The sequence below is a fragment of the Anser anser genome (genome assembly GCF_964211835.1).
Source record: "Anser anser genome assembly, chromosome: 3".
Classification (NCBI taxonomy): Eukaryota; Metazoa; Chordata; class Aves; order Anseriformes; family Anatidae; genus Anser; species Anser anser.
The window spans coordinates 124,290,318-124,307,433 of record NC_139722.1 but is presented as its reverse complement, the minus strand read 5'-3'; the positions used below and the strand labels follow the sequence as shown (position 1 = coordinate 124,307,433).

Below are 17,116 nucleotides of genomic sequence, written 5' to 3'. Positions count from 1 at the left end.
GGTCATTTGTTTCAACAGCGCAGTTTCAGTGAGCCGCTGTACCAGTCCTTTTACACAGGGGATAATGCAACAACCAAGGGCCGTCAAAACTCCTGCTACTACGATCAAGGATGCAGATACGGACGCCAGGGTCCCTTTCCGTCTAGCCAACCAAAACTGCGAACATCCCGTGACGGAAGGGCCCGGTCCTAATTACTCTGCCGATTCACCGGCAGGCGCCGGAAGCCCCTGCAACGCCCCGCTTACTGCGCCACCCTCCGCGCCACTACTGCCGGCCCTTGAAGCGCAGCGGCGCTCACTCACCCTCGCACACACGCACCCCCTCCCGCGCCCACCGCCCCCACCTCACGGCCGCTGCTCCACCGCCCGCCCCCGCCCTCCCGGGGCTCAACCCGCCGCCCTCGCCCACTCTCGGGCGCTCCGCTCGCAGCCGCGACCCCCGAGCGCCCCGCCGCCGCGTCGCCGGGGCCTCCCAGCGGCCCCTTCGGGCCCCCGCGCGCCCGATTCGCTCGGCCCCGCGCGGAATTTGCATGCCCCGCCCCCGGCACCGCCTCTCCCTCCCCGCGGCTCGCCGCCCGCGTGCCCCGCCCACCGAGCCCCTGCGCCCGACCTCCGCTCCGCGCTGATTGGCGCAGCTCGGCCTCCTCTGGGCGTTCGCCCCGCCCCTTCGCCCGCCCGCCCTCCCTCCCCTCCCCTCCCCTCCGGCGTGATTTGCATGCCCCGCCCCTCTCCCCGGAGCCGCGCCGCCGCCCGCCGCCTCATTGGCCGGGGCCCCGGGCCGCCCGCCCCGGCGGCACCGAGCAGCGCCGCGGGACCTGCGCGCGGCCGGCCGGGCCGGGCCGCTCTCGTCGGCAAGGAAGGCCCGGGCGGCCGGCCGGGCGCGGCAGAAGGGGGAGCGGAGCCGCCGCACGAGGAGGGGCTGCGAGCGCTGAGCGCGCTCGGGCCGGAGGGGAGACGCTTTGTCTGCTCCGGGAGCCGGGAGGAGACGCGACCGGGACGGCGACCCGAGCTGGCCGCGAAGGGGCGTCCGGAACTGGGAAGGACGGCCGCTGCTCAGGAACCGGCCGGGCAACCGGACACGCGCGCGGCGGTAGCTTTGCGTGTGCGTACACGCTGTTGTCGTTACTTTCTCTTAATTTGCTGTCCTATTAAACTGTCTTTATCTCAACCCGCACGCTTTACCCACCCCACCCCCGATTCTCCCGCCTTTCCCGGAGGGGGGGGACTCAGGCGGCGAGGAAACGGCTGCGCGGCGCTGAGCTGAGCTGTGCGGCAGGTTGAAGCTCGGCAGCCGGAGAGGCTCCCGCTGCCCCGGCATCGCGGCCAGACCCCGTCGCCTTCCCCTCCCCCGACAGCTGAAGCTGTTCTGTGTTATGTAGCCCCGCTACATAACCTGCTCCCGTAAAGCTGGCAAGCGCCGTGTGCTCGGGGTGCGCGCTACTCCGTGCCCGGGGCGGCACCGGCACCGCGCCTCGGCGGCCCGACCCGGCCGCTGCCGCCCATAGCGCCGGCAAGCCCTGCACGGCACCTCCGCCCTGGGCTCCTCCGAGCCAATCACGGAGCGTTTCCGCCCTGAGTTAAGGCTAGCCGTGACGCCGCTTCCGCCCTGGGTTCCCAGCCAATCATGAAGCGTATCCGCCCTCAATGACGGCTCGCCAGAACACCGCATCCGCCCTCACGGTCCAGCCAATCACGGAGCCGTTTTGGCCCTCAGGGAAGGCACGCCCTGACGTCACTTCCGCCCCCGGTTCCCTCCCAGGTAACGGGTCTCAAGGCAGTTTGTTCCCTTTAAACAATAACGGAGCGCGGCTGTGCTTCAGAACGATTGCATTTCTTGAAATCTCTAGGAAGCAGTCCGTGAAATGTGATCTCGGACCCTCGCCTTTTAAGCATCAGAGGCAAACGTGCTATCTGTAGATGCTCCTTAGAAGCTAAACTGTCAGTCTGCAATTGTTTTACCTTTACTGCAACTCAGGACCGCACTCGGAGCGCTGACTCAATGCCGTGTGTGCTGTCTCCAGCTAGCTGTCAGGCACACGCTGCTCCACGGAGAAGTCAAATTTCCTCTGAAATTGCTTACCCAAACCAGTATGGGACGCAATAGGAAACCAGGGAGGAAGCAACCTCTCCTCTGCACTCAGAGTCCGTCCTGCCGTCAGCTACAGCATGGGACAGAAACCGTATTATTCAGATGCGGAGGTATCAAAGATGATCCTCTGAAGTCGCATCGGAGAACTTGAGGCTGGGGGCTGGCAGGAAAAAAAGTAACTAACAAGACAAGCCATCCTAAGTCTGTAAAAAAAAAATAGAATAAAAGGAAAAAAAAGAAAAAGGTCGGAGGGTGGGGGTGGGAAGCCAGTAAGAATCAGCCTGATAAAAGGTTTACAAATGAGATGAAGAAGAAGAGGAGAAGGGGAGAGATTGTCTATGCAAGGCAAGAGACCCAGGAGGCAAAGGCTGAAGTCTAGGCAGGCAGACTAGAATGTGACGAGGAAACATACTGGCTTTCTATGAAGAACAGAGCTAGCAGCAAGGAAGTAATAATGGCAGACGAGGGAGACTAGTGCCTTTTCCTTTCACGTGAACATACTCCCTTCACTAGAGCCTACTCCCCTTCAGTATGAAACGAGGACCAACGCTCACAAAATTCAGTTATAAAATAGGAAGCTGCCCTTTGGCAGTCTCTTTCTAAGTGCCCATACCCATCACTTGCTCCTCAAACACTTGCTCATATGTTAGAGAAATGCTCAATCAGTCTTGCTAAAAATACTAGCAGTGAGAGCCTAGACTCATCGCTCCACAAGCGAGTGAAAGCAATCATTCTGCCTCGGTGCAAACATGCAGTATCAGTATGGGACAGACCACTCACAGCCTAGAGCTTCTACTTTCTGTGCTAATTTTTTTTAGCATATATTCTTAACAGTTGCGATTTGCTATTAGCAATCTATATCAAACATTTGATGTTTAATGGTAGCCTGCAACTCAGCTGCGTTCGGCATGGACAGGAAAGTGCTCATTGGTAGGAACCTCATAAATTGCAAGTTAAGCAGGGAACCTACGTTATAAGACACGTGCAGAAACCGCAGCACCTGAACGTAAGCTAACTCCTTCTCTACGCTGGGTATCAAAAACCAACCCTGAATAACTCTCGACATTGCAGAAGCAAGTCCCAAGAATGTGCCCGTAGGAAAAAAAAAAACTGGGATGGCAACAGAATTCATTTCAGAAGAGTCTTTTGAGGCAAGACTTCTTGCAGCCTTCCAGTAACTCACCAACAGAAATACACTTTTGTTATCAAAGATCTCTCTGCATTACAGTTTGCGACGTGCCAGTTTCACACATTTTCTAACCCAAGACCAGCTTCTCGATGCACCCCTCGAACGCAAAAGAACGGATTTAGTCTATGCTGCCTGAACTGTACTTTCCTCGGTCAGAAGGTAATATGGTTCGTTCCGGAAAGCATCATTTTTCAGTAACAACCTTCCCCACAGGGGCCAAACATCACGTTAACCAGCCCGGGAGATACTCATGCTATTTCATACATGACGATAACAGGGCAGATACTTGCTATATTCAATTCCTAAAGCGAGCCTCCTTTGGCAAAAGGAAACGCTATTTATTTATTTATTTAGATTTTTTTTTTTTTTTTTAAACAATGCCGTGGGTTGCTGTTTTCAAAGGCCTCTCTGTCTTCTCTGATGAAGACATCTCTCATGTAATTATGGAAGCTGCAGCTGTTTCCACCGACAAGCTCTCAAAGTCCTGGGCTCACTAACCTGTGACAGCCGTAATATCCAATTGCAGGTGACGGAATATTCTAGTTCTGCTCATTTCCTTTGAGGCCCAGAAAAGCTCACGACAACAGGAGTACCATGAAAGGACCCATAATATTACCTTTATTTTCAGCTTCTTCTAAGTCCTTCTCGTTTGCCAAGAGAATTTCTTCTCTCTGATCAGGTAACAAGTCAGCAAGACGATAATCAATCTCCGCTCTCTGAAAGAGAAAAGTTTCTGAACTGCATCCTTATATGAAGTCCGTGGTGTTTGACATCTGGCTCACTTCAGCTCATTTCTACTGACACATCTTCCCGCCGTCTTGACTCCCTGGATGCTTGGAGCCAGCTGATTTTTTCCAGGACCCATTTGTGTTATAAACCTGTATTTTAAGGCTTGCCACGTGTTCCCAACCTTAAAGAGTGAGCACATACTGTTCTCTCACCTGCTCAGGCTGCAGAGCTGCCAGGGTCCTGCCACCAGCTCGAGCCCTTTCACCCTGCTGCTCTGCTGGAGGGCCTGCCAAAACAAACAAACAAACAAACAAAACACAACCACAAGACACGCAGACAAAGGTTACAGCCCATGTGGGAGGAGACGAACGCTAACCTTTCATCTTCCAACTCTTTACTCAAAGCAGGAAAACAGGTACGGTCCTAATAGACATATCAAAGAAATTCACTGTATGCCAGAACAGGAAAATCTGTATCAGATACCAAAATGCTGCCACGGTCCCCGAGCACAGCCCTTTTCAAGGCATCACGGAGATTCAGCAAGATCATCCAGGTCACAGGGGACAAACAAGCTCGTATCAAAGCTGCACACAGCTTGTATCAAAGAGACTTGACAAAGAGCAAAAGAATACAAGGACGGCTAAATCTCAGGAGAGATTTAGGAGAAAACTGAAAACAGGGAGGCATCCTTTGAAAAAGTTTAATTAGACAACTAACGAAAAGAGAAAAGATTGCAAAACAACACGGGAATGTACAAACAGCGCTGGAAGCCAAAAGCGGCCTGAGTAACAGCTTGCAGAATAGCTGCTCTCTCCACGCCTCTCCCTGTGCACACTGAAGGGTTCCTACAGAAGAAAGGTTTTCTTCTTGGCGTGGATATCAAAGAACCTGTCTCAAACTGAAACGATACAGAACAAGTTTTGAAACAGAAGCAGAAGTAACAAGTCAAAAGGCTCACGCAGCATTTCACTAAGGAGTTCTCAAGTAGCTCACGGATAAGCTACGTTTTCATTTTTAACTCTCTTGAAATTGTCTGTAGGACAGATGACTTGAAATGTGACTAATAGGCCCGGACTTCTATTTCAGAAGCGTCCTACAGAAATTGCCAGAGCAGGAATTCCCACGTTAAGGAAAATAACAGGAGGTAAGAAAAGAACTAGCGGACACTTGATTAAGAAGGCTTAATTAAGGAGCGTTAAAACAGCTTTTTAAAGCGAGGTCATACTTTATAAAGTAGAGCGTATTTTCGTGTTCTTTGAAAAAAAGTGACACACGCGAGGAGATAAGAGTTCATTTTAAAAAGTTACCTGACTATTTCAAGTGTGTTTTGGAAGACAGAAGACAAAAGAAAGAATGGGAGTAACCACGTTCCATGGTAGAGGAAGGGTCGCAGTAAGATTTCACCTTTACTTTTGCTGTTCACCATACTTGTAATTGTCTGAGACGTGGGGTTACAAGATGAAAAGCTTTATAGCTGATACAAATTTATTGCAGTAGGACAAAGTGAAAAGCGCTGATATCGCACTTTTTCCCAGAAAGGAACTTCTCGGAAAAGGAGCTAAGTTTCCTGGTGGACGCCAACTTGAACACGAAACAGCAATGTGCCTTTGCTGCAAAAGCAGCTGAGGGTATCCTGGGTGGCATTAGGCAAAGTATTGCCAGCAGGTCAAGAAAGGCGATCCTCCGCCTCTGCTCAGGAACGGTGAGGCCGCACCTGGAGTGCTGGGCCTGGGCCTCCCAGTACAGGAGAGACCTGGACACACTGCGAAGAGTCCAACGGAGGGCCACGAGGACGGTAAGGGACTGAAGCACCTTTCCTATGAGGACAGGCTGGGAGAGCTGGGACCGTTCGGCCTGGAGAAGAGGAGGCTTGGAGGGGATCTCATCGATGTCTGTAAATACACGAAGGGAGGGTGGAAGGAAGACAAAGCCAGACTTTTCTAACTGGTACCCAAGGAACAAAAAAGGAGGCAACAGACACAGGCCGAAACATAGGATGTTCCCCTCCTGTGGTTTCCTGAACATCAGTAAATACTTTTTCGCTGTGAGGGTGACTGAGCACTAGCGTAGGCTGCCCAGGGAGGTCGTGGAGTCACAGTCTTTGTGAGGTTTCAAAACCTGTCTGGACGTGGTCCTGGAAAACCAGATCTGGGTGGCTCTGCTTGAGCAGGGGTGTTGGACCGGGTGACCTCTGGAGGTCCTTCCGACCTCAACCAGCCTGTGATTCCTTTGCAGCCGCTATGCAACCAAATAGCGAGCACAATTCAAAGCAGATAAACGTGAAGAAATGCAGAGGCAAAAGGGGAAATCAGGCCTCGGTACTGCACATAATCCTATGAAAACATCACCCCAGTGCTCATCAGCGTCGAAGAGCAACTTACACGTTTAAGCTTTTGGAAAAGGCCTAGGAAAGGCAACAAGAAACATCACCAGTCTAATCAAAACTCAAAGTTAGCCTTGCTATCTCATAAACTGAAGGTTCATTTGCATCTTGGATGCTACACAGAATTTTATTTTTGCCTATCTTAAAAAGGTCACAGTAGAATAAAAACAGTTTCAGCCAAGAGAAACAGGGATCGCCAAACTTTTGGAACAGTTTCTGTAGAAAAGGACTAAGAAAAAACCTTTTTCATGTGACAAAGAGACGATGAGGGAAAAGACGATGTCTCATATCATAGAAGTTGAACAGAGATCGATCACCCGTGTTCTCTTTCCATACAGAAGGCGGGGGCATCAAAAGCTAGCAGGAAGCAAACTTCAACGCTCCTCCTGCCCACAAACACACACAAAATAAAGGAAGCAGTTCTCCACATAGTGCTAGCTCCAGAGTTTACGCACAATACCTAGTTAAGGCTCGTGACTGCTGTGACCCACGGGTGCTAAGTGTTTACATGGGTTCAAAGGATATGGCCGATTTTTACAAGAAACACATTAAGCGTTTTTATACTCAAAGGCATTGGCTTGTCTTAAAGTGCAAGTCACAAGTATCGCTCTATACTCGTTCCATTCTGCTAAGACCACCGATCTTTGGTCTGACTTTCTGCGGCCCTTGTTACATTGTCACAGCAACACAGAGGCAGGAAAACATTCCTGCATACGGTAACAAAAGACCGAGTCATTAAAAGAACTTACGACAAAAACCCAAACTACACACTATCTTAGTTCAGCCGTACATTCTATATGCACGCTTTCACCCTGGAATCTTCAATAATAGATGATAACCTCTAAGACTAAAAGCAATACAAATTCTACCTAGTTCTTTGAATGCAAGTCTGATGCAGCAAGTCATCAGCTGGAAGGAACCCGAGCAGAGGATTCAAGATGTTCTATTCCAACATTAAAAGTTACCTTTCAAAAGCCGTTTGTCAAGCAGAGCGTAGTTTCCCATTTGTTGAACAGGCAGGCCTAGCCAAATTTTGACCCTAAACTTCCAGGAAATCTCTACAGCTCCCAATGTACATGTTACTTCCGTACTCACCTGCAGGTTTTACCTCTGAAAAAAAAGTTCCAACTTTCTTCCCTTCCACAACACCTGTGATGACATGACCCGAGATCTTTGGGTGGGTTCCACTTGCAATCACTGCAGAGGTGCCTCCTTGGAGGGCCCACAGAGCTGCTTTCACCTGCGATGAAGGATAGAGCCAGTTCCCGAAAATGCACTTGTTATTTGAATCCCCATGCTCAACACGAATTCTTGCTCCACTTTGATCACTTACGTTTCCCACCTGGGATTTGGTTCCAAACGTCACCGATTGTTGGTCTCCTGGGTAGGATATGTCAGTGAGCTTTGCATCATCGGATCCAGGAGGGCTGTCAAAGAGTCCTGAAATGAATAATAAAAAACTGTTAATGTTACATATCTTCTGTTCCAAAGCTCACCAGGGAAAAAGAACTAAAGCCTTTGAGGCTAAAAACCTGTATTCCACTCTACAGGATTCAAAACTTCCACTGAACCCTCCTTTTGTGGAACTGAAAGGATGAAACACTAACATGCAGGCTCAAGATGCGTAACTTCACCGGAATTGTAGCTAGTGTGAGGAAACAGAATATCCACATGCTGAATAGCATCACGTACGCTGGGAAGTACCCACACTTCAGTGAGGTTAGAGAGAAAACCGGAAAGAAGTTTCCAGCTTTTATACGGTTCAGAATCAGGGCTGACACACAAGAGTGCACAACTGAACAAAGGACAGTCCTCTTCACCTAAAATCTCAGATGATATTCCCGAATGCTGTGTTGTACACTGATAAACCGGGCAACTTAGAAATATGTATAAAGGCTAACTATTGAGTTCTGCAAAGAAAGGACACAAGACTATAGACACACACTTATTCATTTTAAGTAAATATTGTACTTTTATTTAACTATGTTCTGAGTTGAGCGATACTTCTGTTTACCTAACATGTAAACCCTAAACTCTACCGCCAAACTTCCCAGAAGTTCTATGCGAACAAACACGTCACAGATTAAAGCGCACAAGTGAAGAGTACCTGAACTCTTCCTTTACAGCTTGGGAAGGAAAGGACACTTCTTTCCATAAAGAAGATACCACAGCAAATGAATAAGCTGTGAGGAAATGGGAGCGGTGTTTTCGTTTGTTTTTTATTTTTATTTTTTTATAAGTTGTTTGGACTACCATTTTTGTTATTTTTTTTTCCTGAGGCAGTCATTTCAACTAGAATCAACCATGAAATCCATCTGAAACAGCTGGAAGAAATTGTGGTTATGAAAAGCCAACCTCCTTCCTTCTCGGGGCCTACAATATGGACCAAAGTCCAGAAGCCACCGAAGGAAACACGTCTGGAGATGATAAAAAGAGTACGTGATTTTGTTGATGGCCTGGTGTGAAACTGTACCAACCACCTTCCTCTTTCCAGAAAAGTACCTTCAACATCAACAGGTGACAGACTTCACGGCAGCACAGCTCACAAGACTAGACCACTATCAGCCACACGTCTGGGAGACAGAAAAGCTAGCAAGCTCCAGGTATCTGGAAAGCAATATCCAGGACATGTAAAGTACCCATAAATCACTGAAAGACAGAATCCACTGCCGGAAGAAGCAAACGATTGTAGAATAGCGTTCGGCTTATATGCAGGGAAAGACTATGTATTTAGAATCAGGAGCGTTACTCATGACTATATACAATTCCGAGGAGCTAGCAAAAGTACCGTAGCGTCCACACAGGGCGTGCCTTCCAATCCTTTTACCGGCTTTGTTGCCCTCCTCTGTACGCTTTCAGGGATCTTAACGTTCTTTTTATATCGTAGAGCCCAGAATCGCACACAATATTGAAGGAGAGGCTTCGCCAACGCTAAATACAGTGGGAGAATCACCTCTTTTGACCAGCTGGCTACGCTGTGTTTAATATATCCCAAAATGCTAGACGATAACCCGTGCTTCTGAATCCTCTAGCTATCTTCCCAGGGCCCTGAAATTTATTTTGATTGAACACAGACTTCTTGCTGCAACTTTGTTGGTACCCACGTGAAAGAGCAGGAGTAGGGAATAATCTGAAGTTTGAACTAAGCTCGTAAGCTCGCTAGCAATGTCCCTGATCCAAGCCCCAGGCTGGTAGAAAAGCTCTCGGTAAAGATGGTCTGGTCTGCAGATGGGAGCCTCTGTTCCCTTCAGAAGGCAGTCACCTGTGACTATAACCTGGCACTATTTCTTCACAACGCTGGCCTTGATCTCTCGATCACTCTACAATTCCACGAAAGGAATTGCCTCCCAAGTCGTTCTTGACTGACCACAACTAGCGTTCCATAAAGCCCTGCAAGCACTTGTTCATTGTTTCTAGGATAATTCTTAAAGCTGAAGCGGGACAAAGTTTTGTCCACAAAGGCCTTCGGGGAGACTTCTGAAAGGAAAACCAGGCCAAACCAAAAAACTAGGAACAGCAAGCGGCGTGTACGTCGGTTTTGCTAACAGAGTAACACTAACGTACTAGGAATTTCCACGTTCTTTGCCCTCTACCTTGAAAGTGTCACCCAATTCTGTCAGTGTTCACCATCAGCTTCTTTTTTTTTTTTTTTTAAATTTTCACATGGACATCTGAGAAAAACATTTCGAGTCCCCGTCATCGAGGGAGAAGAGGAGAGGAAAAAAAAGAAAAAGAGAGGGGGGTGGGGAAGAAGCACAGCCATTCCTTTCTTCAGTAATGTGAGCAAAAAGCTCAGGCGCTCGGCAACAACAGAATCGTAGAATATCCTGAGTTGGAAGGGACCACCGAGGATCATCGTTAAGGACCACCGAGTCAAACAACGCGCTTTGAAAGACAAAACACAGAAGAACCTGCACGTTATTTAATCTCAGCTGTAGAGTCACGTGTATTTGTACCCGCTCATTCCTTCACCTGCCAGTTTATTGTGCTACAGACGCTACAGAACACACAAACTGCAAGGTTACTACTACCTTTTGTAACCGATGCGACCTTTGGTAGGGCTAGCCGTCTAAGAGAGCCACCAAAATCCCCTTCACGCCCGGATTTCACCCGGAGGTCGCTGCGACTTACCCGGACAGCTGGGACAGACGGGCTGCTCTTTCTCCTGGGAAACCTGCGACTGCAGCACGCCAGCTGCAGCTTTCCTCCCTTCAGCTGCCGCGCCACCTTCGCTCGGCGACAAACCCCGCGGGGGTCCCAGCGGCGGGGAGCTGCTTCTGCCCTGGTGAGCCGCAGGGAAAGGAGAGAGCCGGCCGTCAGCGCGCGGGGGCAGGAAAACCTCCGAGGCGCAGCCCGACGATCGGGCGCAGCGAGGACCCGCGCCCGGCCGCCGCAGCCCCCACCCCTCCCGGCCCGACGCTCCGGGGAAGCGCCCCCGAAGGCTCTCGCTCGCCTCACCGCCGGCAGCCGCGCTCGCAGCCAGCGGCAACCTGCGCCTCCCGGCCGCGGCCCCGGCTCGGGGAAAGACCGGCCGCGCGCCACAGAACTACAGCTCCCAGCATGCCGCGGGACGGAGCAGTCCATCCGCCCCAGAGGGGAGTCGGCCAAGCGCACGCAGCCGCCCCCCCCCCCGCCGCCCTCTCTGCGCCCGCCCGCCCCCCCCCCCCGCGCCGCTTCGCCCCCCTCTCCCCCAGCCCTCCGAAGCCCCGCGCAGTGCGGACCCCGCCGCACGCCCGCTCCGCTCCGCTCCGGCGCGGCGCCGCCCCCGCCCCGCACAAGGGCCGTTTCCGCAGAAGCCGCCGACCGCGTGGCGCCCCAACCGCCCGCCGCCTCGCCCCCTCCCGGCCCGGCCCGGCCCGGGGCGGCACCGACCACCAACCTCGTTGCGGCACCGCGCCGCGGCGGCCCGGCCCGGCCCGACAGCTTCCGCCCATAGTGCCGGCAAGCCCTGCACGGCACCTCCGCCCTGCGTTCCTCCGAGCCAATCACGGAGCGTTTCCGCCCTGAGTTAAGGCTAGCCGTGACGCCACATCCGCCCTCGCGGTCCAGCCAATCACGGCGCCGCTTCCCTGTGGGAAGGCGACCCTGAGGCTGCCCCTGTGCTGCCTTTTTTTTTGTTTGTTTGTTTGTTTATTTTTTTTTAAAGAAGGCGCGGGTGTTCTTGGTCCTCTCTCGTCAAGTATATCTGCGAGAAACATCTCAAATAATTTTCTTGACACGCGATCTTCTCTGAGGCTATTTTATTCGCGGTTGCAGTGGCGGGCGTCCTGCCGATCAGGAGCGCATTGCAGTAAGCACAGCATCAACTTTTATTCCCTGTTCCCCGACACCTGATCCCCTCCCCTGTATGTACCATGTATGTACAATCTTACTTCTTTTTCAACCATTTAATTTCTCCCTTCTTATTTCCTTTTTTTTTTTTTTTTTTTCCCTTTCTTATGTTTCAGGAACCTGTGATCTTTGTTTTACCGTGCCCACGCTGCTCAACCTGTTTTTCCTCAAGCTTCTGCCTTATTTCGGAACAGTGAGGCCGCCTACTGTCCGCTTACCCACGTGGCGTTTCTCCTCATTATGACTGCACAACTACCTCGGAATACAGAAAATTAGTTCTCTACTGCAAAAACACAACTTAGTTTCTCACAGCTCCCTCCTCTCCTTTCCTTACTCCTACTGTTGTTTTTGCACCTCTTCACGTACCGCGCTCTTGAGTTTCTCCAACGTTAAGGCGCAATAGTCTTCTTCGGATGTCACGGGGGATGGGAGGCGTACAACGCCATTATTTTTACAATACCAACAAATAGTTGTTTGAGCCAATTCTGTTCAGGTAACCACGAAGTTAGTTTCTCCCAAATGTTTCTAAATGCCCAGGAACTGTCACATTGAGCTACTCTATGTAGGATCTTCCCCCCCCCCCCACGCCCCCCCAGTATACCTTTTTTCCCCCCAAATATCAGTCAAATCCGTCCCGTTTGATCTACATCTATACAGCAACTAGCATTAATTACAGTGCACGCTCCTCCTTATGAGTTTATTAATGAATCTAATACTATTCGATTCTACGGTGCTATTTTTGCAAACTTATCAAACTTATTTTCTAGTTCTTCAGTTATAGCGGAGATATTTACAATAGCTTTTTCTAATTCACCCACCCCTCACCGAGGTAAAAACCACCTTGCAAAGCTGTGAAATACTAGAGAATTTTACTAGAGAATTGTCTGGAGTCCGCTTAATCCTGCGTGTGGTCTCAAGGGGGCTTTGGCTTTGTGGGTCTTCAATAATAGTCACGTTTGGAATTATTGCCTCCAGGGTGCAAGCTCCCTTCCATCCCAGGGGCAACACCTTCCTGGCTTTATTGCCACGTAGCCAGTACCACCTCTCGCCATTTGGGACAGGCCATCCAGTTGCAGGATTCTCACGTCGCATCTGGCACGCGCTATGTATATTAGCGTTCCTGTGGCTACCATATTTGGTGCAGCGTGGATTATTCCCTGCGTGGATAATTCCACACCCAGGGTCAGTACTATCGCCCCCTGAGTTTCTATCACTGTTGTTTAAAAGGCACCTTCGATAACGCGGTATATTGTAGCCAGGATTACGCGCAGGGAGCGTGAGAAACACTCCGTAGCCAGTAGCTTAGGCTCAGGCGAGGATCTCAGTGAAGTAGTAATTTATTCGCGATCGCAATGGCACGCGTCCCACAAGCAGGAGCGCGCCTACTAGTCACACAGTACGGTTTGTGTACTTTCTTTCTCGACGACCGGGACCCTCCCCTGTTTCCCCACTGACTGGGTATTCCGGGTTCACAACCTATCCGACGCTTCACAGACACTACGTGGCCTTCAGTTGCCGGCCTGTTCAATTTCAAATTTCTTTTGACTTTTTTACTGTTTGAAGTGGTAATGTTTCTTCACTGATCTGACTTGACGCCGTGATTTTCACCTAGCTGCTCTGAGGGGTCCGGTTGTCTGCATTTTACAAGGTTGTCCGTTAAGCTTTCTTATCACTGCGAGCCTATCTCAACACCGCATTCCTTCCCTCTAAACAACGTAACTCTGCAAAAACAACATTTTTATTCCCACAATTCCCCCCTTTTCTTCTTTATAAATTGTTGATTTTTGCAAAACTTTTCTCTGCGGTGTAATTTGGTAGATCTCTTCCTCTTCTTCACCTTCTTTGCTTTCCATCCCCTCTAATATCATCGCCTTACGTGAGTAAGGTGGTGGCTCCACGGTCATTTCTTTCGATAGTGCAGTTTCAGTGAGCCGCTGTACTAGTCCTTTTACACAGGGGATAATGCAACAACCAAGGGCCGTCAAAACTCCTGATACTACGATCAAGGACGCAGATACGGACGCTAGGATCCCTTTCCATTTACCAAACCAAGATTCCGAACATCCCGCGAAGGAAGGGCCGGTTCCTAATTACTCTGCCAATTCACTGGCAAGGGCGGGAAGCCCTTGCAACGCTCTAGTTACTGTGCCATCTGGGGCAGTATTGTTGGGTATAAAAGTGCAACAATGGTTGCTCAGTATCACACACACACACACACCTCCTTTCTCCGCGATCAACATATCTAATGCTATTCTGTTTTCCCAAGCCATTTTGCTGGTGGCATCTAGTTGTTCAGCGATTTCTCTTATCACATCCCTTGTATGATTTATGAATATCTGCTGACTATAATAAATACTCTTATTGATTGTTACCCACCAGAACAGCGACTCAAACCCTGCAGCAATGTGATTCCTGGCTTTCTGTTCATCGGGAACTCCTCTAGGCACCCCAACAGAATCTATGTACACTCTATCATCAAATGACATTCCTAAGCCTCTTTTACTTCTTCTGTGTATTTGTGATGTTTCTCTTTCAAATGCCAGGGTGAAGGGTATAGCTAATTGAACAAGTGCAAAAGTGCCTCCCCAATTAGATGGTAGGGTGGACCATAAGATCTTCCCTCTGCAGTACCACCACAGATCTGCCCTGGGATCTCAAGTCTTGAGCAGTTTCCCATCAGGTCCTTGGTAGCATTCAAGGTCCTTGTGCACAAGGCAAATTCTCCCAGATGCCGGGTAGCGCTCACACCCTGCCGTGAGAGGCAAGCTGCATGGTCACCTGTAGCTGTAGAGAATGCAGGGGGAACCCTGATATTGCTATCACGCAAGGAAGGGAACAGCAAAGAGAGAGACTTACAGGCCTCATTTCCCCAGGCAGTCTTTTCTTGGTACAATGCAATCATACATCGCATCCCCTGGGAATCCCTGGTCCACCCCAATGGGAAGGGCACTATCCGGGCAATCCGTCGTCCCGAGGCACAAGCATAGCAAGTGCTACGGTTGAGACTCTGGACAGCATATTTGACCCATTCTATCCAGGCATTCACATCCCCATACCCTGTTTCAATCTCAAATGTTTGAACTGCCACATTTCAAAGAGAGCCTCCTGTTTTCTCTCCTGTTTTCTCCTTGAGTTTCTCCCTTTCTCTGATGGCAATAGAGGATCGTTTCCATACAGCTGCTCTCAATCTGGCTGTTGGGTGTCTCCCAGTTACTTGTTCTCTCTGCTCAGTTGTCATTGGGCATTTAAATCTCCACAAGCTAACACCTCACAAGCATCAAACATGACAGATTGTGGTACATAACCCTCTGTCACATTCACCCCTATTTTGACGGGGTATCCCATCTTACTATTATCTGGTCATGCCTTTTCCAAGTTGCCAATTGACCAAGGCCTTCTCTGAGGCCTACAGTCACTAGAAACAAAATTAATAGTTGATTTTTCCCGGTCATTATTTTTAACCCTTAGGTTTCCAAATAATTACCAATACAAAGAGTAAGATATATGTACCCTACTACTAGAACAAAAACCCCTTGGGAGCACTTTGATTCGCTATAGGCCAGTCCTTTCTCTCAATCACAAGTCACACTCATTAGTTACCTGTGAAAATAAAAGGTTAGTTTACAACTGTAAGCTTTTATCCTGCTCACAGTCCACTACAAGATTTTTCTCTTCGATTTCAACTTCCAACAAGTCTTCTGTAGGAACAGCTTCCCAGGTATTAGGGTCGACGGATGCCTTCACTCGAGTATAGTGAGTCCAGCCTTTTTGTGCAGTTCTTACGGCTGTTTCAGTGGTTAGTAGTACTTGGAATAGTCCTTCCCATTCAGGCTGGAGTTTTGATTCTTTCCAGGTCCGAATCAGGACCCAATTTCCTGGTTGATGGTGGAGAATGGGGAATTCCAAAGGTGGGGTTTGAGCCAACAACCCACGGGTCCTGAGAGATGACAAAGAAGAGGACAACCCCAGAATACAGTTCTTAGGAAACTTCTCTTGTTTTGAATTGTGGTATCTCATCCCTTCTGCCCAGATAGGGGAATCCGAACAACATCTCATACGGTGAAATTCCTATATCGTTTCTTGGTGCTGTTTGAACCTGGAGGAGTGCTAAAGGTAATCATTCTACCCAAGGAAGTTGGGTTTCTAACACTAACTTAGTTAATTGCTTCTTTAATGTCTGGTTCATTCACTCTACCTTCCCAGAAGAGGAGGGGTGCCAGGGGGTGTGAAAATTCCATTGAATCTCTAAGGCCTGCATTAGCCCTTGCAGTACTCGTGAAGCGAGATGACTTCCGTGACCTGAATCAATGTTTTCAACTATCCCATATCTAGGGACTATTTGCTCCAGTGATACCTTAGCCACCGTGTTCGCAGTGGCAGATACTGAGGGGAAAGCTTACACCCATCCGGTCAACTAGGACAAACAAGTACTTTAGTCTCCCTACTTTAGGTAACTCGGTAAAGTCTACCTGTATGCTTTGGAAAGGTCAAATCCCTGGCTCCCGTCCCCCTCTAGATGGGTTACGGATGACCTTTTTATTTACCTTTTGACATACGGTACATCCTCTGCATATTTGCTTCGCTACAGTGTATACTCCTACACAGACATACTTTCTTAGCACAACATCACACATTGCTTGCACCTCCCAGTGACTCTCTTGATGTAAAACAGTTAATATTTGCCTCATTGGTGCTTTATTCAGCATTTCTCTCCCATCAGGGAGTATCCATTTTCCCTCAGACTTCGTGGTGCCTGATTCCTTAAAAAAAAAAAAAAATCTCTCAAAACTTTTTAATTCTTTCTCAGTTTTCAACAATTCCCTGAATCCTCTCTGGATTTATTCTTTGTTTTCCCTCAGACATTAGATGCCTTAAATACCTGACTTCTCCTTCTACATATTGTAATTTCTTTTTCAATACTCCCGAGCCGAATAGCTTGTCAGTAGCTTCCTTCACAACTCTTTTCTCCTGTCCTGACAATAAATGATCATCTACATATTTGTAACAGTAATACCTCCTCGGGAGGTTGTAATTGCTCCAAAATCTGTTCTAGAACTTGCCCAAATAAATTGGTGGCCCTGTAAACCCCTGAGGTAAAACTGTCCATCTGTATTGTTGCTTCCGCCCCCATTTCAGGGTCTTTCCAGTCAGAGGTGAATAGATCTTTGCTCTCAGGGCCTGAGAGCACTCCATTAATAACACTGTTATTCCAGTCTAACAATTTGCTATTTGAATGCCCAATTTCATCATCAAATCCCTTCCCTACAAGTTAGTCCCTGCCTTTGGTACATACAGTAATTGCCCAGTAATCATTTTATCCCCTACTCTCAGCCTGGTATCCCCCAAAAGTGGGGCTGTTATCCCAGCCCCTTCTACCCCCATCACTTTTAGGGTT

At 49.2% G+C, this 17,116-nt stretch overlaps 2 protein-coding genes and 1 long non-coding RNA gene across 24 annotated transcripts in view; 1 reads left to right on the top strand and 2 right to left on the bottom strand.

Annotated features, from left to right (window-relative positions):
• The window catches only part of LOC310897905 (uncharacterized protein), a 51,538-nt gene that overhangs the window by 23,209 nt on the left and 11,213 nt on the right, over nt 1-17,116 (bottom strand). For 16 of the 20 annotated variants that reach the window (XR_014582745.1, XR_014582746.1, XR_014582749.1 and 13 more), the window contains one exon: nt 14,373-16,481. The exons of the other annotated variants lie outside the window; for them this stretch is intronic. The gene's annotated coding sequence lies outside the window, so the exon portion shown is untranslated. Of the gene's footprint in view, nt 1-14,372; nt 16,482-17,116 lie in introns of those variants that run through there. 20 annotated transcript variants of the gene reach the window in all.
• LOC310897906 (delta-1-pyrroline-5-carboxylate synthase-like) lies at nt 1,811-11,374 on the bottom strand. 3 transcript variants are annotated; one of them, XM_083832065.1, is made up of 7 exons: nt 10,849-11,003; nt 10,522-10,672; nt 7,724-7,830; nt 7,486-7,630; nt 4,220-4,293; nt 3,895-3,994; nt 1,811-2,292 (listed from the first exon to the last, which is right to left on the bottom strand). In XM_083832065.1, the coding sequence occupies exons 1-7, from the start codon at nt 10,972-10,974 to the stop codon at nt 2,156-2,158; spliced, it is 840 nt and encodes a 279-aa protein (XP_083688191.1). In that variant the 5' UTR covers nt 10,975-11,003; the 3' UTR covers nt 1,811-2,155. The 3 variants fall into 3 exon arrangements, 1 of the variants encoding a protein (XP_083688191.1); XR_014582769.1 differs by lacking the exons at nt 1,811-2,292; nt 3,895-3,994; nt 4,220-4,293; nt 10,849-11,003 and adding an exon at nt 11,270-11,374 and having other exon boundaries at nt 6,575-7,630; XR_014582770.1 differs by lacking the exons at nt 1,811-2,292; nt 3,895-3,994; nt 4,220-4,293; nt 10,849-11,003 and adding an exon at nt 8,893-8,997 and having other exon boundaries at nt 6,575-7,630; nt 10,522-10,811.
• Nucleotides 11,516-12,202, top strand: LOC310897915. Its single transcript, XR_014582789.1, has 2 exons — nt 11,516-11,680; nt 11,838-12,202. It is a non-coding gene; the product is annotated as an uncharacterized lncRNA (long non-coding RNA).

Coding starts and splice junctions, on each gene's coding strand:
- LOC310897906 (XM_083832065.1), bottom strand. CDS start 10,974: ATGGACTGCTCCGTCCCGCGGCATGCTGGGAGCTGTAGTTCTGTGGCG. Junction 7,631..7,723: donor CCAAATCCCAGGTGGGAAAC/GTAAGTGATCAA, acceptor CCTTCATCGCAG/GTGAAAGCAGCTCTGTGGGC. Junction 3,995..4,219: donor CAGCTCTGCAGCCTGAGCAG/GTGAGAGAACAG, acceptor TTTCTCTTTCAG/AGAGCGGAGATTGATTATCG.